General features: G+C 39.1%; 1 protein-coding gene across 1 annotated transcript; it reads right to left on the reverse strand.

Moving 5' to 3' along the window:
• Positions 1–15,649: 15,649 nt before the first annotated feature.
• On the reverse strand, positions 15,650–19,621 carry LOC311364170 (uncharacterized protein). Its single transcript, XM_084484186.1, has 5 exons — positions 17,659–19,621; positions 17,525–17,556; positions 16,814–16,867; positions 16,483–16,572; positions 15,650–16,203 (listed from the first exon to the last, which is right to left on the reverse strand). The coding sequence occupies exons 1-5, from the start codon at positions 17,795–17,797 to the stop codon at positions 16,069–16,071; spliced, it is 450 nt and encodes a 149-aa protein (XP_084340312.1). The 5' UTR covers positions 17,798–19,621; the 3' UTR covers positions 15,650–16,068.
• Between the last annotated feature and the right edge of the window lie 5,782 nt (positions 19,622–25,403).

Here is a 25,403-nt window from a genome sequence, read left to right on the forward strand (position 1 = left end):
CTTTAGGAATGATGCAGATTCAATATCTCACATTTTATGTTTATGCATTTGCAGACGTGTTGCTGTGAGCCTGTGGCCATCGGTTCACATGCGGCCAGACATTCATCTCTGTCACAGCGTATGGGGAAGTATTTTATGTGCTGAAGTTGTGAAAACGTTGTGTTAGATCATCAGATCATTAACATGCATCCTATGTCCACTATGAGTCAATAGATATAAATATATACTGCTCACTTGGTTTCTAATTTGACTATAGCCTAATAACTAAAAACCTCCTTACTATGGGAAAATATTTCATAACCATTGAAACAATATTTATGTATTTTAATGCAGATTCTGCCTCACATATTTTTAACAGCAAAATAATAGCCTACCACAAAACAAAAAGCAGCACCAACTGCAAGTAAATATAGATAAAGACACCATTTTTTCAAACAAGGCTCCCCATGATAGAGATGAAATACCTTTCACTGTAGTTGGGGTTGGTTTGATGTGCTTGTGGTTTTTCGCAAACACAAATAGTGCATATAAATAGCAAATAAAACATGAGCTCAGATTCGTCTTGTTCCCAGGCTACATCCCACCCAAACTAGTTTGCAGATATGCTGCTATGGTTGTGGTTAATGAAGCAGGCCTACGTCACTGGCCAGCTCTGTGTTCCTGTGAAACTGAAGTAGGAAATGTGATGGTTTCATAGGGTTGGCTGTGGTGATTGTCTGACCTTTAACACATATGTTGATCATTTTCGTGACCTCAATCCACAGATTAAGAAAGAACACCATTTTGAAACATAGCACCACAAGAAAGAGATGACATACTGTTCGGTGTTTGTGTGCTTGGTGTTGGTGTGGATGTTGAGGGCCTTGCTGCTGGGCTGGTGCTGGCTGCTCCTTGTGCATTAAAATCAACGACAGAACAAAGAGAAACCTGGAATTAGTCGTCAACTACTTGTTAAGGTGTTTGACTCCCAGATAAAGAGGTTCTGGGTTCCAACCTCAATGTCCACAATCCAGAGCCTGACTGCCATGGCGTCCTTGAGCGAGCTGCCCCTAACCCCTACCTGCTCCTTAATGACATGGGTCTGAACTCACTGTTAGTACATCTTGACTAAAGAATCTGCTTAAGTGACTAAATAGAGATGTATATAGTTATATCTCATTTAGAAATTATGCAGATTCTGTTGCAACACTTGCACATGTGCTTTGCTGTTGTTAGTGGTTCTAAGTCTGGTCACACGGCCAGAATTTCAATTTGGTTTGCAAGGACATGTCTTTTTGCATGCAGAACGACGTGGTAGGCGTGTCCACGTCGGTGGTGGGCGCGTCCACCTAGATGTGTCCTGGATAGATCAGTCTACCAGCCTACCCAGTGGACTGTAGCAAACGTTGCTCATCTTTCCGTCATACATCTAGGTGGACACGCCCACCTGTGATGTCAGAAGCTGCACATTTTCAAAACGGCTAATCACACTCACACCTGGTGGTATAATATGTCCCCTTTAACTATGATAACCTCAAACCTCTTAACTTTAGGAAAATACATTGTATAAACTCAGCCATCGCTTGATGCAGAGTGTGTATCCAGCCTGACTCATGCCCCTGCAGACATGTTGTTGTGGTTAATAGAGAACATCTCTGGCCAGCTCTGTGTTTCTGTGAAACAGAAGTAGGAAGTGGTTTCTGACCCCAATATCCACACTCCTCCTTGAGCGAGCTGCCCCTAACCCCTACCTGCTCCTTACTGACATGGGTCTGAACTCACTGTTAGTACATCTTGACTAAAGCATCGGCTTAAGTCACTGAATAGAGATGTATATAGTTATCTCTCATTTACAAATTATGCAGATTCTGTTGCAACTCTTGCACACATGCTTTGCTGTGGTTATTGGCTCTAAGTCTGGTCACACACGGACAGAATTTCAATTTGGTTTTGTGCAAGGGCAAGTATTTTTGGATACGGAACGACGTGGGAAAACTTTTGTTGGTGAAGCAGTGATAGATTGTCAGATTGAACACATACCTGGGTCAGCAGTGTCACATGTTACTCATGATGAACTTGGTTTTGTCTCTGGCTTAACTATGATAACTTAAAACCTCTTAACTATATCAAAACACTTATCAACTCAGCCATCGCTTGATGCAGAGTGTGTATCCAGCCTGCAGACATGTTGTTGTGGTTAATAAAGTACATCTCTGGCCCGCTCTGTGTTTCTGGGAAACAGAAGTAGGAAGTGTGATGGTTTTATTGTGTTGGTTGTGGCAATTGTTAGATAGTTAGAAGACATAACTTGATGCTACAAGTCCACAGAGTAACAGGGATAGATAGAAACACAACATTTTAAAACATGATAGAGATAGAATACCGTTCAGTGTATGTCGTGTTGATGTTGATGTTGAGGTTCTTGCTGCTGTGCTGGTGGTGGCTGCTCCATGGATTAAAATCAATGGAAAATAAAAACATGGAATTAGTTATATAACTCACTCCTTGTAACAAATATGCCTAAAAAATATCATTTTAGACAAGCATGGAGTTTTCCAGGTGGAATATTTTACTGATTATGAACTGAAATTGCTATAATTGAACTAAAAACAACACAAAAAAATATCTTGATCATACTTTAGTGGAGATGTCAGAGATTCTCAGGTTCCTCATGCTAGGCCACTTGGACCTCCACTACCAAGTCCTCAGAGTTACATGATAGATAAAGACACCCTTGTCTAAAAATCATTTTAGACAAGGGTTGAGAGTTGTGTCCTGCTGATGTGTGTGTGTATGGGCCAGATATTGTACTGATTTATAACTGAAGTTCATGTCTACATTTTAAATGAACGCAAAACAAAACATCAAATTAAATATGTCTACAGTTATAAATGCAGATTTTGGGATGTTTTCATCATACTTTGGTGGTGATAATGTCAGAGATTATCATGTTCTTAATGCTGGCATGCATTTATTGACCATTTGGACCTCCATGACAAATAAAGACACCATTTTGAAACACGGCTCTGCTTGTGCTCTCTACTTCATGTGGATTGAAAGCAAAGACAAAACAAAGACCAACATGGAATTACTAAAAAGACATATATGAGAATTGAAGATTAAAATAATGTAAGAAAATGTATACAGTAATATGTCTGTGAAAACTGATCTTTTGTTTTCTTCCTCTAAACCGCACGTTTCAAACAAACAAAACACATGTTACTACAGCTAAATATCTATTTATAACAGTGAAAACAGATACTGTCAGCAGTTAATCTCATGTCACACGGGATTCTCAATCAGAGGATCCATGATACTATATTTAAATATGAATATTTAGAACAGCTTGCAGGTCACATCATTCTCATGGAAGGGTTTCAACCCAAAAGTGTTCATTTTAGGTAGATTAAAATATAAATAGGCCTACTTACTCATTAGTTGTAAATCATATCGTACATGATCAACCGGTTCTCCTGATGATGGGTACTCTCTGCAGGTATAATGACCTTCATCTTTCTCTCTCAACTTCTTGACCTCCAGAGAACACTCCATTGTAACATGTAGTCTTTCTTTGTTGTCTTCAGACTTCAGACTCAGATTTTCAAACAATGTTATAGTCTCTCCTCCATTACTGAACAGCCAGGCAGTACTGGAACAGTTAATCACATCACATGATAGAGAGACACAATCTCCAGCTCTGAACTCTTTCTTTTTTTCAACAGTACTCCGAGGAGAAAGTGACATTGTTACATTTGTCATCGATTGAAGTATCTGTGAGAGAACAGTCAGTTATGTAGTGTTTAGCCGACTATACACCTTTTGATTTGAATAAATAACTTTATAACTTTAAAGGCCATCAAACACAAACAAAAAACAAAAACAAACAACCACTGATAACTTCACTAGTTTTTAGTATCTTGTATATTTAAAATGTTGTCCTTACCTTTGTATGATGGAGAAGGAACGATATCTGTCTGTCTGTCTGTGTCTTTCTGACAAGTCAAACTACTGCTCACTGTGGAGAGCAAGGCATCTTATAGCGAGTGTTCTCTCACTTCCTCAAACCTCAAACACTTTACTCTCCTCTTTTTAGAGATTATCTGGTACAGTCATAGACTGTTAAAACATATTATAAAGTAAATTGTGTTGACATTTCATCAGTGTTACAAAATTATGATGGTTTTCCTTTAAAAAAAAAAGTGAAACGTGAAACGCCTACATGTGAAACGCTTTGCCTCCGATCTCAAACCATGAAGTTGTATTGTCTATTTTCTTTTACATATTTATTGAATATCAGTTCAATTTCATGACCAAATGATAACATAATGCACAATGGTGATAAGCAGGCCTGTTGTATTATTTGTATCACTGTATTATATCAATGTAGCCATGGATGTTTAATAAGAACAGTACTAGGCCTACTTTTTCACATTCCCCATCAGTTTAGTCTATGGCGCCCTCTAAAGGCTGTCTAAATACTAGAATGTTCATAAGATATGCGGTAGTAGCCTCCTTCATGGATACAAGACGGGAAATATGTGCAATTTATGATTAACTTTAATAAACTTTGGTCATTTGTAATTACCGGTAATTAATGGTGATTCACTTCCCCCTCTTACCTTCTGTTGACAAATGTATTCTTCATTAAACAGTTAGATATGGTTTTGCCTCTTGCAGTTTTCCCCCTCACAGCAGGAGCCCGGTCTCTGACCCTGACCACTAGTTGATGACACCTTTTCCCGGCCCTCACACCCCTTCCTGCCAGATCTCTGACTCCTACTTTTAGTTGATTATGGGTATCCACTTCCATCCTCCTGTTATTAATCTCCCTCCCTGCCAGACACCATCTCCATCCCTCCACACTTGAGGAGTTGATCAAAAACATGTATGTGTATTCACCTTCATCCTCATCCTCCTCCCTGCTAGACCTCTGTCTCCAACCCCTTCCCTTCCCTCGTCTCACAGCCCAACAACAGATCCCCCTCAGACCAACAGGTCTGGGGCCCATCCTGCCCAGGTATCACACCCCGACAATTACTCAACCTAGAGAGGGTGTAGGCGGTTTGTGATTGGCTTGATTTGAATAAAGGTAACCTAATAGGAATCAGTGGGTTACACCTTTTAGTATTTTAACAGGTAATGATTGGAGGTAACGGCTAGCCCCGCCCTTTTCATGTGCTCTGATATACTGTGTTTTGGGATGCATTGGGAAGAAGAACAATAATAGGAGAGCATGCAGGATTAACACGCAGAAATAGAGAAGTTAGGTAACCATGAAGGACTATTGGTTGTTTTGAGTATCCTGCGTGAGCAGGATACTGGATATTGATGAATCATTCTCAACTAACTATAAAATAAGTTTCTATCCATACATCACACATTTGGAAGTGTTATACATGGGGGCACTCAAATCAAAGTTAACACAGGCACTATCTTACAGAGATCTTTAATATAAAGCTCACCAAATAACACTTTCTATGTAGTGTCATGTAGAAGCAACTCAACGAAATAATGAGGCATGAACTAAAACCTCAGATTCACACCCCTCACTTTACACACATTTAAACACGGTAAACCTGACGTTATACAGTCCTTTTGATGAGGTCTCACTGTATTCATGGGTGTTTAATAAGAACAGTTCTATTTTCTCACATTCCCATCAGTTTAGTCTAGGGCGCCCTCTAAAGGCCGTCTCAACACATCAACACCTAGCCTTTTCATAAGACATGCGTTAGACTACTTTATTGATAGTGTGGAATTTGTTACATTTATGGTTAACTTTAATGATCTTTGGAAATGAGTAATTACCAGTAATTAATGGTCACTCACTTTTCCCTCTTATTTCCCTCATGTGAAAAAGCATTCATCAATTATTGACCAAAAAATTCTGTTTACACCTGAGTAAATATTGACAATAACAGTTTTTCATATTTTTATGTATCCTTAATTTCTACTGCTGCTGCTGGCTTTGTTTCATCACATACTAATCAGAAGATCTTTCCTCATTTTGCTCCTCCTGACTTAGTGACGAGGTCTCCCTGAGCAAGACACCTGACCCAAACCCAACTGCTCCACGACAAGCTGGCTGTTCCCTTGCATGGTTGACATGAATGTAAGAATGGCTGAATGTGGTCCACTAATTATGAAGCCGCTTGAGCAGCCGTAGGTTAGGGAAGCACCATAAACATTTGTCCATTTACAGTTTCAGATTCATTAAAAACCTACATGGCTTTATGAAATCATAGAGAAAAAATGAAAATAAACATTACTATATATCAATCATAGGAAGCTAGAATACTTTGTGATAGTCTGTGATTATGATGTCCACTAGACTAGGTTCTGGGTTTGACCCCCAATGACTAAAGAGTAATATGGTTGAAGTTATATGGCATTTAGAAATAATCCAGCAGATACGGCCTCTCAACACGCCATTTGTAAACGTGCTGCTGTGGTCCGTGGTTCCCAAGCTGCACCATGGGAACCAATCCTCTCTGTCACAGCATTAGTGGAAGTATATATTTGTGTGCTGAAAACGCTCTTCCAAATACTTTGGTGTCAGACATTGTCAAAATAGGATCACACATTCATGTGGCCACTATAAACACTACCAAAGTTCACAGAGAGACATAAATATTAAATATGACATTTTGTATCATGAGGATGAAATGAACACACAGGCTCACATTCCTACAGTGTCACACTTTACTCAGTCACTATTTACTCACTTTTGAGTGAGTTCTAATTTAACTATAATAACTAAAACCTCTTAACGATGAGGTAAGATTACTGTTAAATATAACCATTAAAACTACATTCCTACTGAGATGTTTAAACTTTTTGTGGTTAATAAAGTACGCTGCTGGCCTGCTCTGTCTGTCTGTGAAACAGATAAGGAGTGTGATGGTTTCATAGGGCTGACTGTGGTTGTTGTTACAACACGTAACTTGATGGGTCAGACGACCAAAGACCTCAGAGCTAAAGGGAAACAAGACACAATTTTGAAACATTAGCCCACAAGATTGAAACGATGATGGGAAGTGTATGTAGGTGTTAACACCTTCATCTTCCTTTCTCACCTCTTAACCCCCAGAGAACACATCTCTGTAACATTTAGTCTTCCATGTTTCTATTCTTACTGAACAGCAGGTAATATTGGAACAGCCCCATCACATGATAGACAGTTCACCAGGCCTGAAATCAGTTTTAACGCTTATCCCCAATACTCTTAAGAGAATGAATTTGTTACTTTTGTTTTTGTTTTGAAGTATATCTCTGAGAGAGAACATTAAGTTATGTAATGTTTAGCAGACTTTTTACTTTTTGAGTTGAATAATTATCATTGTCTGTCTGTCTGTCTGTCTGTCTGTCTGTCATCATCATCATCATTGCTACACGCCACCTAGGTAGGTGCTGCACTCCACCTATGGGGATTTTTACTGGGCTTCTCCAAACAGAAGGACGCAGGGTGATGGTGTTTAAACCCGGTTTAGTGTACGTTTTGCAAATAAAGATAGACGGGCTGGTGCTCCATGTTCCCATGCAGGAGATCGCCCTCTGAGTGTGTGTGGAGATGGCTGGGTCGACCTGTGCATTGATTACTCAATGCGGAACAGGTGTGCAGTATAATACCAATCCGACTCAGGCAGGTGATCATCCACACACACTCCACTACCGTCAACACAATTGGTTGTTTTTAGGGATATTTTCGTCTCTGCCCTTTATAGTTTGTTTTGGGAACCCAGTTTGAGAACCTTCTATATATAGGCCTCTATATAATTGTTCCTTGATGTAACATCTTTAAGGTGGCCATTTAATAGATGGCAGAACTCCTTGCCATGCCCGGTTACATGTCTGTCTGTCCATCCATCTGTTTAGCGGTCTGACAACTTAAACTGCTGCTCACAAGTTATAAGAAGCAAGGCTTCCTTTAACCTCCAACACTTTACTCTTTTTTCACATGAGTACAGACAGATAATAAAGTGCTTTGAGAATTCACACACTCAGACTGTCCAATGTGTAGATGGACTTATTTGGTTATATAATAAATTGTCCTGGTAGTTTGTAGTGACATGTGATCAGTGATTAAAATAGAAGATGCATAATGGTTTAAATGCTTTGTTGAGCGGGTGTATAATTGACATGGGGAAAAAGTTGAATTTCACTGAACTGAAGAGGAAACAGTTGGCGTATACTCGCAGCACTTTATAGTATAACAATCCAAGATCGATGGTTGGCCTATGCTAGTGCTTAATAGGATAAGAAGTACAGGCTATTTATTGTAGGCTACATGTAGGCTAGAGACAAACAACCATAAAATACAAAATAAAGCTGTGTGTAAGACCTCAAGTTCACAAGTCTGATGCGAACATATTTAAGTTAAATTTCATTATCAAATTATAACATAATGGAAAATGGAGAAATATGAATGTTTTATTGCACAATTCACATCTTGATGACATTTGTAGCCTACATATTTAATACATAACAGAAGAAGGTGTTTCGTAGAACAAGATAACTTTTAAACAGAAAAGCTTTAACATAGACTGGTAATTTTTAAATTAACCTACAAACTTTTGTGTTCATTGGTCCGTTGATTCTTTTTCATATATTCTGTTTAGTCTCTGACGCCCTGTCAAGGACAACATTTCAACTTATTTGAAAAGCATGTTCGAATCTTTTACATTTATGAGAACACGCATTCAACAATTATTGCTTCATGGACCCTGTGATGTATAAATGTCATGTCATGTATGTACTGCCTAACCGGTGTTAAGGACTGCCGAGTGTAGACCTACTGCTTGTTGTGTAGGCATAACTGCTTGTTTAAGGACCAAGGAAAACAACATTTGTTCAGTGGGTTATATTGCATCTGAACACAACCACAACAAGCTAGCTCCGACCGCTCCCCCTGCCTCATCACGTGTTGTCCACACGTTTGTCATTTTATCAGTTGGTGGACGGTGACAAAATGGACGCCCATGTCCGCAGTGTCCCCAACACATCTTGGAGGGGCCCTCAGGTTTTCATAGGTAGCCGCATCGCTAATTTCACCAGGATCCACTGGGTCCTGTAAGAAGGATTTATAGTTTTTTTAATTAAATCTGAATGTCCATAAAATGTTGCTTGCAGGGTTTGTAATTTTTTTTTTGACTCCCAGCCAACCTTCTCTGTGTCTCAGGTCCATGTGTGACCTGTGAGGTGGGCGTGACTGAGTCTATAATGTTTACCTGTGCTGAGCCTACTGCCCTCTGCCCACCACGCTGGACCACAGGGGGGCCCTTGGGAGCCCAGTCCAGATCCATATCCACGGTGTGCTGCTGCTACACATTCACATAAGATAAGATGAACTCCTTTAATCCCAGAGGGGAATAACTAGAGATAAAAACTTTAAAATAATAATAGAAAAAACATAGGTCATTAATGTGTGTTGCTGGTACACGTTAACATAAGAAAGATAAAGTGTACTTCATTAATCCAAGGTTGGTAATAAGGGTGACTCAGCAGAAAGTACAGAAATTAGAATAAAAAACTCAACAATAAAAACTATGAAAAAATATACAGAAGGTATATCTTATATATATATATATATATATATATATATATATATATATATATATATATATAATTACTTATGTTTCAATTTGGATACAATTATAATTGCATTAATTTACATTTTGTGAATAATTAATAAGAAGAAACCAGACATTAAGATGTGCATGTGAGATGTATTCAATGTGACAATTACATGACGGAATGAATGATGAGTGAATGAATATAAATTGTGTGAGTGTGTGTGTGTGTGTGTGAGATGAATGGGTGAACGAGTTTCACCTCATCACTGGCCCCTGGGCTGAGGCGTTCTCTGGCTGGCGGGGCATCGCTGGCAGAGTTCAGATCCTGCACCCAATACAGTCAGCAGTTACTCCTGCTCACATCCCTCTAGCAGCCACCTCCATCCAAAGGACACTTTACCACTATCAATGTAATGCATCAACATTGGAGCAACTACAGGAAATTGTGCTGTGCGACCCATAGTTTAAAAATAGACTAGAAAGAGTTCAGAGTAGCCAATCATAACAATGATAAGTGGTAGGTAAAGAGTTATTATATTATATTATATTATTATATATAGTTACATATCAAAGGGTTTTCTAAATCCCACATCAACTCAACAAAGTGCATTGTGGACTGCTAGAGCTGCTAGATAATCACAAATCAGCAAAAGTCTGTTGACACGTACCGCAACATTATTAGTGTAATTATCAATAATATGTTGTTAAAATGGAAGGACCCTGTGCTAGCTTTGACCTGCTTAGTGTGGATCGTTATCGTAATATTCTCCACTTGTTGAGCAACGCAGTAAATAGAGAACAAGTCATCCTGGCCACGAAGACAACCTGTTACTGTAATTCATCCTCTTTGGTCTTTAACTCACAATGCACTCTTCTGTTGCCGCCCTGTTACCTGGGGGAGAGAAAGCCACAGTCAGTGTTTCCATGGCAATATAAACAGGTGTGTAGATGGAGACGTGACAACAAGTCAAGTTAAGTGAAGTCTATTACTACAGTCCTTAATCTCAGTTACAGTCTCAAAGGGCTTCACAGACCCCCATATAAGACACCCCAACAACGGACAAGGGTAATGCCACAAAATAGAAATAGGTGCTGCATTTTTGTTTGATGTTGTTCACTAAATAAAAACTCTTCAAGACCAATTTAGCCTTGAGATGGAACACAGATGAGGGACCCTTCATTCCCTTCATTCCTCTCTCTCTCTCTCTCTCTCTCTCTCTCTCTCTCTCTCTCTCTCTCTCTCTCTATAATATATGCAACAATGTTCTCAGTGTCCTCACCTCTGGTTCTCCACCAGCCAATGAGGCGGAGCAGAACCACCAGGGTCAGGACGGAGAAGCCCAGCAGCACCAGGACACGCAGCAGGACCCCCGCTGTAGGAGCTGCAAGAGATCACATCAACCTCCATGTGCTGATTGTACAACGCCTTGTGTGGTGAGAAAAGAGCTAATGGAGTCCAAATACCATTAATAACAACCAACATGGCTATATATCTGAAACCATAGAAAATTGAACCGACTTTCTATATAAATAATAGGGTTGAAAGTGGGTAGGATAGTCTACCAAAGGTGTTTGACTCTGTGTTGTGCTCTGTGTTCCTGTGAACCTGAAGTAGGAAGTGTGATGGTTTCATAGGGTTGGCTGTGGTGATTGTCGGACCGTTATAACACATATGTTGATCATTTACGTGACCTCAATCCACAGATTAAGAAAGAACACCATTTTGAAACATAGCACCACAAGAAAGAGATGAAATACCGTTCAGTGTTTGTGTGGTTGGTGTTGGTGTGGATGTTGAGGGCCTTGCTGCTGGGCTGGTGCTGGCTGCTCCTTATGCATTAAAATCAACGACAGAACAAAGAGAAACCTGGAATTAGTCGTCAACTACTTGTTAAGGTGTTTGACTCCCAGATAAAGAGGTTCTGGGTTCCAACCTCAATGTCCACAATCCACAGCCTGACTGCCATGGCGTCCTTGAGCGAGCTGCCCCTAACCCCTACCTGCTCCTTAATGACATGGGTCTGAACTCACTGTTAGTACATCTTGACTAAAGAATCTGCTTAAGTGACTAAATAGAGATGTATATAGTTATCTCTCATTTAGAAATTATGAAGATTCTGTTGCAACACTTGCACACGTGCTTTGCTGTTGTTAGTGGTTCTAAGTCTGGTGACACACGGCCAGAATTTCAATTTGGTTTGCAAGGACATGTCTTTTTGCATGCAGAACGACGTGGTAGGCGTGTCCACGTCGGTGGTGGGCGCATCCACCTAGATGTGTCCTGGATAGATCAGTCTACCAGCCTACCCAGTGGACTGTAGCAAACGTTGCTCATCTTTCCGTCATACATCTAGGTGGACACGCCCACCTGTGATGTCAGAAGCTGCACATTTTCAAAACGGCTAATCACACTCACACCTGGTGGTATAATATGTCCCCTTTAACTATGATAACCTCAAACCTCTTAACTTTAGGAAAATACATTGTATAAACTCAGCCATCGCTTGATGCAGTGTGTATCCAGCCTGACTCATGCCCCTGCAGACATGTTGTTGTGGTTAATAGAGAACATCTCTGGCCAGCTCTGTGTTTCTGTGAAACAGAAGTAGGAAGTGGTTTCTGACCCCAATATCCACACTCCTCCTTGAGCGAGCTGCCCCTAACCCCTACCTGCTCCTTAATGACATGGGTCTGAACTCACTGTTAGTACATCTTGACTAAAGAATCTGCTTAAGTGACTAAATAGAGATGTATATAGTTATCTCTCATTTAGAAATTATGAAGATTCTGTTGCAACACTTGCACACGTGCTTTGCTGTTGTTAGTGGTTCTAAGTCTGGTGACACACGGCCAGAATTTCAATTTGGTTTGCAAGGACATGTCTTTTTGCATGCAGAACGACGTGGTAGGCGTGTCCACGTCGGTGGTGGGCGCATCCACCTAGATGTGTCCTGGATAGATCAGTCTACCAGCCTACCCAGTGGACTGTAGCAAACGTTGCTCATCTTTCCGTCATACATCTAGGTGGACACGCCCACCTGTGATGTCAGAAGCTGCACATTTTCAAAACGGCTAATCACACTCACACCTGGTGGTATAATATGTCCCCTTTAACTATGATAACCTCAAACCTCTTAACTTTAGGAAAATACATTGTATAAACTCAGCCATCGCTTGATGCAGTGTGTATCCAGCCTGACTCATGCCCCTGCAGACATGTTGTTGTGGTTAATAGAGAACATCTCTGGCCAGCTCTGTGTTTCTGTGAAACAGAAGTAGGAAGTGGTTTCTGACCCCAATATCCACACTCCTCCTTGAGCGAGCTGCCCCTAACCCCTACCTGCTCCTTACTGACATGGGTCTGAACTCACTGTTAGTACATCTTGACTAAAGCATCGGCTTAAGTCACTGAATAGAGATGTATATAGTTATCTCTCATTTACAAATTATGCAGATTCTGTTGCAACTCTTGCACACATGCTTTGCTGTGGTTATTGGCTCTAAGTCCGGTCACACACGGACAGAATTTCAATTCGGTTTTGTGCAAGGGCAAGTATTTTTGGATACGGAACGACGTGGGAAAACTTTTGTTGGTGAAGCAGTGATAGATTGTCAGATTGAACACATACCTGGGTCAGCAGTGTCACATGTTACTCATGATGAACTTGGTTTTGTCTCTGGCTTAACTATGATAACTTAAAACCTCTTAACTATATCAAAACACTTATCAACTCAGCCATCGCTTGATGCAGAGTGTGTATTCAGCCTGCAGACATGTTGTTGTGGTTAATAAAGTACATCTCTGGCCAGCTCTGTGTTTCTGGGAAACAGAAGTAGGAAGTGTGATGGTTTTATTGTGTTGGTTGTGGCAATTGTTAGATAGTTAGAAGACATAACTTGATGCTACAAGTCCACAGAGTAACAGGGATAGATAGAAACACAACATTTTAAAACATGATAGAGATAGAATACCGTTCAGTGTATGTCGTGTTGATGTTGATGTTGAGGTTCTTGCTGCTGTGCTGGTGGTGGCTGCTCCATGGATTAAAATCAATGGAAAATAAAAACATGGAATTAGTTATATAACTCACTCCTTGTAACAAATATGCTTAAAAAATATCATTTTAGACAAGCATGGAGTTTTCCAGGTGGAATATTTTACTGATTATGAACTGAAATTGCTATAATTGAACTAAAAACAACACAAAAAAATATCTTGATCATACTTTAGTGGAGATGTCAGAGATTCTCAGGTTCCTCATGCTAGGCCACTTGGACCTCCACTACCAAGTCCTCAGAGTTACATGATAGATAAAGACACCATTTTGAAACAACTCCACAAGATAAGAGATGAAATACCTTTCAATGTCGTTGGTCTGCTTGTGCTTGCTGCTCCATGTGGATTAAAAGCAAAGACAAAACAAAGACCAACATGGAATTACTAAACATACATATATGAGAATTTAAGCAATAAAATAATAAAATAAATCAAATATGCTTCAAACATATCCTTTTACAACAGGTTGGAGGGTTTTGTCCTGCTGGTGTGTGTGTGTGTGGGACAGATATTTCACTGATAATAACTGAAGTCCAAGAGACTTGAAGTCTATAAAAATGTAAGAAATAAAATGATGTAAGAAACTGTCTACATGAATAAAGATTTAACATTTAAATATGTATAAATAATACAATAATATTTAAATATCTATTTTAACTGTCAACAGTTCATGTCACACAGGATTCTCAAACCTCAATCAGAGGATCCATGACACTATATTAAAATATTAATAATTTAAACACTACACAGGTCATATCATTCTCATGGAAGAGTTTTAACCCAAAAGTTTTCACCTAGGTAAGGGTTAGGGTTAGGGTTAGGGTTAGGGTTAAATATAAATACTTACTTAGTAGCTCTAGATTATGGTTTGCATGATTAAACCATACCTCTGATGATTCGAAGGATCTGCAGACGTAAAGACCTTCATCTTCCTTTCTCAACCGCTTTACCTCCAGAGAACACTTCCTTGTAACATGTAGTCTTTCTTTGTTGTCTTTAGACTGAACCTCCCCCTTTACAACTAATTCTTTATGCTTTTCATTGTTGTTACGGAACAGCCAGGTAACACTGGAACAGTCACTCGGAGCCCTATCACATGATAGAGAGACACAATCTCCAGCTCTAAACTTTGTTCTTCCATGATCTGAGAAAGTGACTTTATCACATTTGTCATTGATTGGAAGGATACCTTTGAGAGAGAACAATCAGTTATGTAATGTTTAGCAAACTATACACCTTTTGATTTGAATAAATAACTTCAGGGCCATCAAACACAAACACCCACTGATAACTTCACTAGTTTATACTATCTTGTATATTCAATTTTTTTGTCCTTACCTTTGTGTGACGGAGAACCAACCATATCTGTCTGTCCGTCTGTCTGATAACTCAAACTACTTCTCACTGTGTAGAGCAAGGCTTCTTATAGCGAGTGTTCTCTCACTTCCTCAAACCTCAAACCTCTTTACTTTCCTCTTTTTTCACACAGGAGATTATTTGGTACAGACATGGAGTGTTAAAACATATTGTAAAGTAAATTGTGTAGATGGCAAATAATAGCATTTCATTTTTTTTTGTTATGACATCTCATCAGTGATACAAAAATATGATGGTTTACCTTTGCTTAATAGCATATGAAGTAGCCTACATGTGAAACGCTTTGCCTCTGATCTCAAACCATTAAGTTGTATCGTCTATTTTTGTTGAACATATTTATTGAATATCAGTTCAATGTCATGACCAAATGATAACATAATGCACAATGGTGATGAGCAGGCCTGTTGTATTATTTTCATTGCGTTAAAATGTGTAAGTAGTAAACAGGTAATCAACAGGAAATTATATATTTTTAATTGCTCATCTCAAACCTGCAGAAAGCAGGTTTCTCAAGTCAACGTTAACACAGGCATTTCCTCGCAGAGATCTTTAATATAAAGCTCACCACACAATGCCAAAACAGAAGAAGGTGTCATGTAGAACAAAGCAAATCAAAAATAAAAAAGCATGAGCTAAAACCTCAGATTCGCACCCCTCACTTTAAACACATTTACACACTGTAAACGTAACATTCCTTTTAATACGGTCTCACTGTAGCCATGGATGTTTAATAAGAACAGTTCTAGGCCTACTTTTTCACATTCCCCATCAGTTTAGTCTATGGCGCCCTCTAAAGGCTGTCTAAATACTGGCATTTTCATAAGATATGCGGTAGTAGCCTCCTTCATGGATACAAGACGGGAAATAGGTGCAATTTATGATTAACTTTAATTTAATAATCTTTTGTAATTTGTAATTACCTGTAATGGTAATTCCCTCTTGTGTGTTTACAAAATGTGTTTACACCTGAAGTTAAATATGGAGTATTGACAATAACAGTTTTTTATAATTTATATATTCATAATTTCTACTGCTGGCTTCTCCTGGCTTTGTTTCATCACATAATCATCTGAAGACGTTTTGTTATTTTGCCCGTTTGTTGATGGTGGCGTAGTGTACATCCACATCACCATCCTTCTCTCCACATCTGGGAGAGACCCTCACTGAGGAGTAGGTCACTGAGGAGTAGGTCACTGCATCGCTGGAATCGTCCTCAACCTATAGGGTGACATGGAATACCATGAAACAGAACGTCATGACACGTTATATCATGACATGGAATAACTGTGATATGAAATGTTGTGATAGGATGCATTCCATGGTATCCCACACCATGACATGATGTGCTATGCTACGACGCCGCTGTGACGAGGTATGAGAGCCAGATGGTGTGAGAGCCTTGACGCAATATGTCTCGACAAAATTTATGGACATTCAATACAGCTGTTATTATTATTGACTTCTTGTGGTATGATTCCACTCCAGGAGACAGTTTACCTGTGCTGTAGCCACGCTCCTCTGCCCCTCAGGCAGGACAATAGAGGCGTATGTTGGACCTCCGCCCTGATCTCCGTCTACACTGAGATGCTGTGACACGGTCAGGAGTTGTGGAGTTAGACACATTAGATTCATACTCTACAGACTTTGTATTATCCTCAATTCAATTAATTTCATCCCATTTTAATTAATGTATTGTGTATTTTATATCATGCCATAATAACAGATAAATTGCAGTCAGGACAGGTGTGTGTGTGTGTGTGTGTGTGTGTGTGTGTGTGTGTGTGTGATTTGTATATGTGTGTGAGATGAAAGGATGAATAAGTCTCACCTCGTCATGAAGGGCTCCTATGACTGGTAGGGTGTCCCTGATAGAGTTCAGACCCTGCACCCAGTACAGGAACCCAGTTACTCATCAGCTGGTGACACCAGTGGTGGTGTCCCCAACCGCTTTTGACCAATGACCCCATTTTCAGGTCAAATTTCTGTGCATCTGCTCATTGTTTAACCCAATCACCATCTGTTCATGGTATAAAGTCACAGTGAATGTTCAACCTAGCAGTAGTTTGCTCAGGGCAATGTATGATAGCTTTTTCTTTATTATAAAAAAGATATCATTACATAAAGATATTTATAGCTTATAAATCTCCATTTCCCCATTTCAATATCAAGCGACCCCAAGTGGGGACCGACCCAGAGGCTGGAAAGCCCTGGTTTACACAACCCAATGGTTATAACTGATGCTGTATTGTAGTAATGATGATAAGCCCACTGGTTGTAAACTATATTGTTGTAATAATGCTACTTGTTATCACATTATTATTTCGTCCCAAGCAGACTTTCTGTATAAATAGGATGATAGAGTAGGCCTGCAGGATAGTCTAGTGATTATAGTGACTTCAAGCCAACTTCAAGGTGCTACACAATGCTACGTTGTGTAGCATTATAACCACGGAATGCCCCCCTACTAATATTGAGCTACATGGTTTTAATGCTATTTATTATTCAACCAAATAGTTTAAGTTTTGTCTTTTAAACTCACAATGGTTGTGGTGTCCTTTGGCCTCTTGTTTCCTGTGAAGAAAAAAGCCACAGTGAATGTTTCCATGGTGATATAAACAGTGAGTAGACAGATGTAGACATGACCTCATGATGGTGTCAATGGTCTCCTCTCACCTCTTCTTCTGTGCCAGCGAATGAAGAGAACCAGGCCCACGATCAACAGGACCGCTGTACCCAGCGCTATCCCTGCTGCTAACCCTGCTCCTATAACTCCATCTGCAACACAGAAAGAGTTTACCTTCCTCTCTTTCATAGTTGACAGTATCTCAGATGAATTGAAAGAACCTGCATGGGACCTATGTTGGAAACCATAGAAAATGACTAAAGGTTAAAACAGACATACTATGTTAAATATTTGATGATAGAATACTGAATATTATCCTAGTTTTTATAGTGGTTTGAACCCCAGTTTGAACCCCACATTTCACTTTTATGAAAATGTGTTTGTTCATGCTCTTTATAAATTATGCAGATTCGATATCTCACATCCGTTGCATTTGCAGGCGTGTTGCTGTAGCCATCGGTTCACATGTGGCCAGACATTCATCTCTGTCACAGCATATGGGGAAGTATTTTGTGTGCTCATGAAGTTGTGAAAACGTAACGAACGTAACGAAAAACCTCTTTACTATAGGAAAATATTTAAAAACCATTGAAACGATAACCATGTATTTTAATGCAGATTCTGCCTCACTTATTTTTAACAGCAAAAAAAGCATACCACAAGTGAAATAGCAGCACTAACTGCAAGTGACCCAAATGACTGACTTCCACTACTAAGTCCTCAGAGTTACATGATGGCTAAAGACATCATTTTGAAACATGGCTTCTCATGATAGAGATGAAATAACTTTCACCTTAGTTGGGGTTGGTTGGATGGGTGCTTGTGGTTTTCACAAATGCAAATGGTGCATATAAATAGCAAATAAAACATGAGCTCAGATTTGTGTTGTTCCCAGGCTACATCCCACCCAAACTAGTTTGCAGACATGCTGCAATGGTTGTGGTTAATGAAGCAGGCCTTCGTTACTGGGCAGCTCTGTGTTCATGTGAAACTGAAGTAGGAAGTGTGATGGTTTCATAGGGTTGGCTGTGGTGATTGTCAGACCGCTACAACACATATGTTGATGATTTACGTGATCTAAATCTACAGATTAAGAAAGAATACCATTTTGAAACAGCACCACAAAAAAGAGATGAAATACCATTCGATGTATGTGTGGTAAGTGTTTGTGTGGATGTTGAGGGCCTTGCTGCTGGGCTGGGGCTGGCTGCTCCTTGTTTTGTCATTGATTAAAATCAATGACAAAACAAAGAAAACATGGAATTAGTTGTCAACTACTTGTTAAGGTGTTTGACTCACAGATAAAGAGGTTCTGGGTTCCAACCCCAATGTCCACACTACACAGCCTGACTGTCATGGCGTCCTTGAGCAAGCTGCAACAAATCCCTGCTCCTTAATAACAGCATCTAAAAGCATCTGCTAAAGTGACTAAATAGAGATTCATACAGTTGTCTCTCATTTAGAAATTATGCAGATTCTGTTGTAACACTTGCACACATGCTTTGTTGTTGTTAGTGGCTCTAAGTCGGGTCACACTCGGCCAGAATTTCAATTTGGTTTTGTGCAAGGGCAAGTATTTTTGGATTCGGAACAAATTGGGAAAACGTTTGTTGGTGATGCAGTGAGAGATTGTCAGATTCTTAGAACACATACCTGGGTCTGTAGTGTCACATGTTACTCATAATGACCTTAGTTTTGTCTTTGGCTTAACTATGATAACTGAAAACCTCTTAACTATATCAAAAAACGTATCAACTCAGCCATCGCTTGTACATAGTACATGTCTGGCCAGCTCTGTGTTTCTGTGAAACAGAATTAGGAAGTGTGATGGTTTACTAGTGTTGGTTGTGGTGATGGTTAGATAGTTAGAAGACATAACTTGATGCTACAAGTCCAGAGAGTGACAGGGATGGATAGAAAGACACCATTCAAAAACATGATATAGAATACCGCTCAGTGTATGTGTGGTTGTTGTTGATGTTGAGGTCCTTGCTGCTGTGCTGGCACTGGCTTCTTGTGGATTAAAATCAATGGAAAAGAGAAACATGGAATTAGAAGTCAACAACTGTATATAATTCACTCCTTACAACAAATAAGGAAACAACAAAAAAATACATAATTTTAGACAAGCATGGAGTTTTATCCAGGTTTACAGATATAACAAAAGAATGTGCGATTGTTTCATCATACTTTATTGGAGATGCTGTCAGAGATTCACAGGTTCCTCATGCTAGGCCACTCGGACCTCCACTACCAAGTCCTCAGAGTTACATGATAGATAAAGACACTGTTTTGAAACATGGCGCCACGCGATAGAGATGAAATACCTTTCACCGTGGTAGCGGTTGGTTTGGATGTGCTTGTGCAAGTTGTGCTTGTTGCTCCATGTGGCAAAAGCAATGACAAAACAAAGAGAAACGTGGAATTAGTAAACCATCACTATAACTCTTTACAACAAATATGCTTAAAAAAAAACATTTTAGACAAGGGTTGAGAGTTTTGTCCTGCTGATGTGTGTTTGTGGGCCAGATATTTTATTGATTAATAACTGAAGTTGATGTCTAAAATGTAACTAAACACAAAACAAAACAACAAAAAATATGTTTACAGCTAACTGCAGAATGTGGGGTGTTTTCATCATACTTTGGTGGTGATCCTGTTAGAGATTGTCAGGTTCCTAATTCTAGCATTCATTCATTGACTGGGACCTCCACTACCAAGTCCTCAGAGTTACATGACAGATAAAGACACCGTTTTGAAACACGGCTCCACAAGATAAGAGATGAATGGATTAAAAGCAAAGACAAAACAAAGACCAACATGGAATTACTAAACATACATATGAGAATTTAAGCAATAAAATAATAAAATAAATTAAACTGATATATTGAATGGGAAAAAAAAGAGAAATATGGTGTAAGAAACTATCTTAATCACTATTTACAACTATGCTTCAAACATATCCTTTTACAACAGGTTGGAGGGTTTTGTCCTGCTGGTGTGTGTGTGTGTGTGTGGGACAGATATTTCACTGATAATAACTGAAGTCCAAGAGACTTGAAGTCTATAAAATTGTAAGAAATAAATGACGTAAGAAACTGTCTACATGAATAAAGATTTAACATTTAAATATGTATAAATAATACAATAATATTTAAATATCTATTTTAACTGTCAACAGTTCATATCATAGTCACACAGGATTCTTAAACCTCAATCAGAGGATCCATGACACTATATTCAAATATTAATAATTGAAACACTACACAGGTCATATCATTCTCATGGATTCTCAAAATTGTTCATGTAGGTAAGTAGATTAAAATAGATTAAAATTAATTATGGTTTGCATGATTAACCCATACATCTGATGATGGGAAGGATCTATAGACGTAAAGACCTTCATCTTCCTTTCTCAACCGCTTCACCTCCAGAGAACACTTCCTTGTAACATGTAGTCTTTCTTTGTTGTCTTTAGACTTAACCTTCAATTTTACAACAATTTCTGTAGCATTTTCATTGTTGTAACTGAACAGCCACACAATACTGGAACAGTCACTCAGAGCCCCATAACATCATAGAGAGACACAATCTCCAGCTCTAAACTTTGTTCTTCCATGATCTGAGAAAGTGACTTTGTCAAATTTGTCATTGATTGGAAGGATACCTTTGAGAGAGAACAATCAGTTATGTAATGTTTAGCAAACTATACACCTTTTGATTTGAATAAATAACTTCAGGGCCATCAAACACAAACACCCACTGATAACTTCTCTAGTTTTACTATTTTGTATATTAAATTTTTTTGTCCTTACCGATGGATGACAGATTACTGCCCATATCTGTCCGTCTGTCTGATAACTCAAACGACTGCTCACTGTGGAGTGCAAGGCTTCTTATAGCGAGTGTTCTCTCACTTCCTCAAACCTCTTTACTCTCCCCTTTTTTTTTCCACACAAGAGATTATTTGGTACAGACATGGAGTGTTAAAACATGTTGAAAAGTAAATTGTGTAGATGGCAAATAATAGCATTTCCTTTTTTTTTGTTATGACATCTCATCAGTGATACAAAAATATGATGGTTTACCTTTGCTAACGCTTAATAGCATAGGAAGTAGCCTACATGTGAAATGAAATTTATTGAATATCAGTTCAATGTCATGACCAAATGATAACATAATGCACAATGGTGATGAGCAGGCATGTTGTATTATTTTCATTGCGTTCAAATGTGTAAGTAGTAAACAGGTAATCAACAGGAAATTATATATATAAATTATATATATAATTATATATATATATATATATATATTTAGAATTGCTCATCTCAAACCTGCAGAAAGCAGGTTTCTCAAGTCAACATTAACACAGGCATTTCCTTGCAGAGATCTTTAATATAAAGCTCACCACACTTTACTCACTCGACATAATGCCAAAACAGAAGAAGGTGTCATGTAGAACAAAGCAACTCAAAAATAAAAAAGCATGAGCTAAAACCCTAGATTCGCACCCCTCACTTAAAACACATTTACACACTGTAAACTTTCCTTTTACGGTTTCACTGTAGCAATGGATGTTTCTAGGCCTACTTTTTCACATACCCCATCAGTTTAGTCTATGAATTGTTGTGATATGATGCATTCCATGGTATCCCACACCATGACATGATGCGCTGTGCTATGCTGTGACGAGGTAGGAGAGCCAGGTAGTGTGAAAGCCTTGACATGATATGTCACGACAACATGTATGCAGCGACATGATATGTCACGGCATCATATGCTGTCACGTGACACGATTATGTCATAACATCATATGCTGAGACACACATATGAGTAGTGACACGTTGGGACAACAAAATAATACTACTTTAAAATAATGACATTCATTACAGCCGTTATTAATATTGACTTCTTGTGGTATGCTTCCACTCCAGGAGACAGTTTACCTGTGCTGTAGCCACGCTCCTCTGTCCCTCAGGCAGGACAATAGAGGCGTATGTTGGACCTCCGCCCTGATCTCCGTCCACACTGAGATGCTGTGACATGGTCAGGAGTTGTGGAGTTAGACGGATTCGATTCATACTCCAAACAGAGACTTATATGATGTTCTATTCAATTACTTGCATCCCATTTTAATTAATATATGCTGTTTCTTTTATGTAATATCATAATTACAGGGATAATTTGCGGCAGGACGTGTGTGTGTGTGTGTGTGTGTGTGTAAGATGAAAGGGTCTGACCTTGTCATGAACGCCTCCTGGGCCTTTGACTGGCAGGACGTCCCTGATAGAGTTCAGACCCTGCACCCAATACAGGAACCCAGTGACTCTTCAGTGGTGTCCCGACCGCTTCTTCGCCAGTGGTCCCCTTTTTTAGGTCAGAATTATATTGTGACCCCCACTTCTTACATTATGGTGCATCTGCTTTGGTCAACCCAAACAACGTCTGGTTATAATTATAATGTCCCAGTGAATGTGTGACACCGGGATTTAGTAGTTGTTTGGCCATGTATCATTGTCTCTTTTTCAATCAAAAATGGATCATTAAATATCTAAAGCTCATAAGTCATCTCTTGCGATCCCATATCAATATCTAGCGACCCAAAGTGGGGACCGACCCAGAGGTTGGGAAACACTGGTTTACACAACCTACTTGTTGTAACTTCCGCTATATTGTTGTAATAATGCTACTTGTTGTAGCAATGCTAACATGAAGCGCCCCCTACTAACTTTGACCAGAGGGTTTTCAGCCTATTTTCTAGCTACCTATCTTACTACACAGGACATAAAACCCCTTACCCACCTTTATTTATTGTAACACACCCAAATAGTTAAGTTTTGTGTTTCAAACTCACGATGATCGTATCTTTTGGTGTCTGGTTTCCTGTGAACAGAAAGTGACGGTAAATGTTTCCATGGTGATATAAACAGTGAATAGATGGTGTCAATGGTCTCCTCTCAACTCTCCTTCTGTTCCAGTGAATGAGGAGAACCAGGCCCACGATCAACAGGACCGCTGTACCCAGCTCTACCCCGACTCCTAACGCTAACCCCTGGGACGGTGGTTCTGTAGCAGGCCCAGCTGCAACACAAGAAGAGTTTAGGTTAAGAGTTCATTCATGGACTGGCAGCAGTCCAGCAGGGAGGGCAGGTCAGACGGAAACTGGAAGGTTGCTGGTTTGACTCCCAGCTCCTCCTAGCTAAGCGACAAGGTTTCCCTGAGCAAGACACCTGACATAACCTCAACTGCTCCACGACAGTGGCTGTTCCCTTGCATGGTTGATGCAAGCCGTATGTTAGAAAAGCACTATAAAAATGAGTCCATTTACCAATTGAGATTCATTAGCAACCCACATGGATATAGAAGACGTATGACCTGTAGGACATACTGCTAGTGATTCATAGCTTTATTTATTGCTGTTGTTAGTTGTTCATATGCTCACATTCTGATACTGCAAAATGGGAAGTATTTATTTTGGGCTGAAACCGCACTTGAAAACATGATAATTGAAACACATTCCTTTGGCCACTTTGACTCACACTACCAAAGTTCACAGAATAACACATATAGATACAAACATTAAACATGTAAACAGGCTATGTGTCATGAGAACAAAATTAACAAAGTGAGATTCATGTTCCTACAGCGTCACATTTTACTCAGTCATGATTAATTCGGTGTTGTTTCTTATTAAACTATAAGACCTAAATAACTATACCTCTAATTCCTCTACTGTAAAAGAATCTTACAGTTAAACAGTTAAAACTACATTCATATTAAGCTATATTTTTTTTCAGATTCTGCCTCTAAATCTCACTTATTTAACGTCACTACCAAAATAATAACCAAAAAACAAATAGCAGTACCAACTGCAAGTGTCAATGTTGTAAATGTTTAAACAGGGCACCATGAGATAGAATAGCAATAGCAATCACTGTACTTGTGTTTGGTGTTGATGTGCTGGCTGCTACTTGTGGATTAAAAGCGATGTCAAAACAAAGACAAACATTGAATTAGTAATCAACTTATCTTAATCACTCTTTCTGACACATAAGGTTGAAAAAGAGAAATTAACTAATAGAAATATAATATATATACAAACATAACATCATGTCTACATATCTCTCTGAAAACAGATATTATGATTTCTGCCTCCAAACCACTCTTCATACCAAAAAAAAACGAATTACCACAGCAGAAACTGTCAACAGTTCATCTCATAGTCACACAGGATTCTCAAAACTCAAGGTCACATCATTCTCATGGAAGGGCTTTAACCCAAAAGTGTTAATTTAGGTCAATAGATTAAAATATAAATACTTATTAGCTCTAGATTATGGCGTGCATGATCAACATGTCCTCCTGATGGGAGGATCTGCAGGTGTAAAGACCTTCATCTTCCTTTCTCAAAAGCTTTACCTCCAGAGAACACTCAGTTGTAACATGAAGTCTATCTTTGTTGCCTTCAGACTTAACCTTCCCATTTTCAAACAATGCTACAGCAGGTGTGTTCTTACTGATCAGCCAGGTAATACTGGAACAGTTACTCGGAGCACCATCACATGATAGAAAGAGAAGATCTCCAGCTCTTAACTCATGCTTTTCCACTATACTATATTCCACTATAGTAGAAAGTGTCATTTCTCATTGATTGAAGTATATGTGAGAGAGAACATTCAGTTATGTAATGTTTGGCAGTCTATACACTTTGAGTTAAAAAAAATAACCTTAAGGTCAAACACAAACACCCACTGATTACTTTACTGGTTTTTATTATCTTCTAACCCATTTTAAA

The sequence above is a fragment of the Micromesistius poutassou genome (assembly GCF_964030765.1).
Source record: "Micromesistius poutassou genome assembly, chromosome: 19".
In the NCBI taxonomy this organism is placed as follows: domain Eukaryota; kingdom Metazoa; phylum Chordata; class Actinopteri; order Gadiformes; family Gadidae; genus Micromesistius; species Micromesistius poutassou.

Bases quoted from the DNA above. Each gene is read 5' to 3' on its own strand.
- LOC311364170 (XM_084484186.1), bottom strand. From the start codon at position 17,797: ATGAAAGAGAGGAAGGTAAACTCTTTCTGTGTTGCAGATGGAGTTATA. The intron at 17,557-17,658 runs GTGAGAGGAGAC...TTTTCTTCACAG, and splicing joins TCGCTGGCACAGAAGAAGAG to GAAACAAGAGGCCAAAGGAC. The intron at 16,868-17,524 runs GTGAGTTTAAAA...TACTGGGTGCAG, and splicing joins CAAAGGACACCACAACCATT to GGTCTGAACTCTATCAGGGA.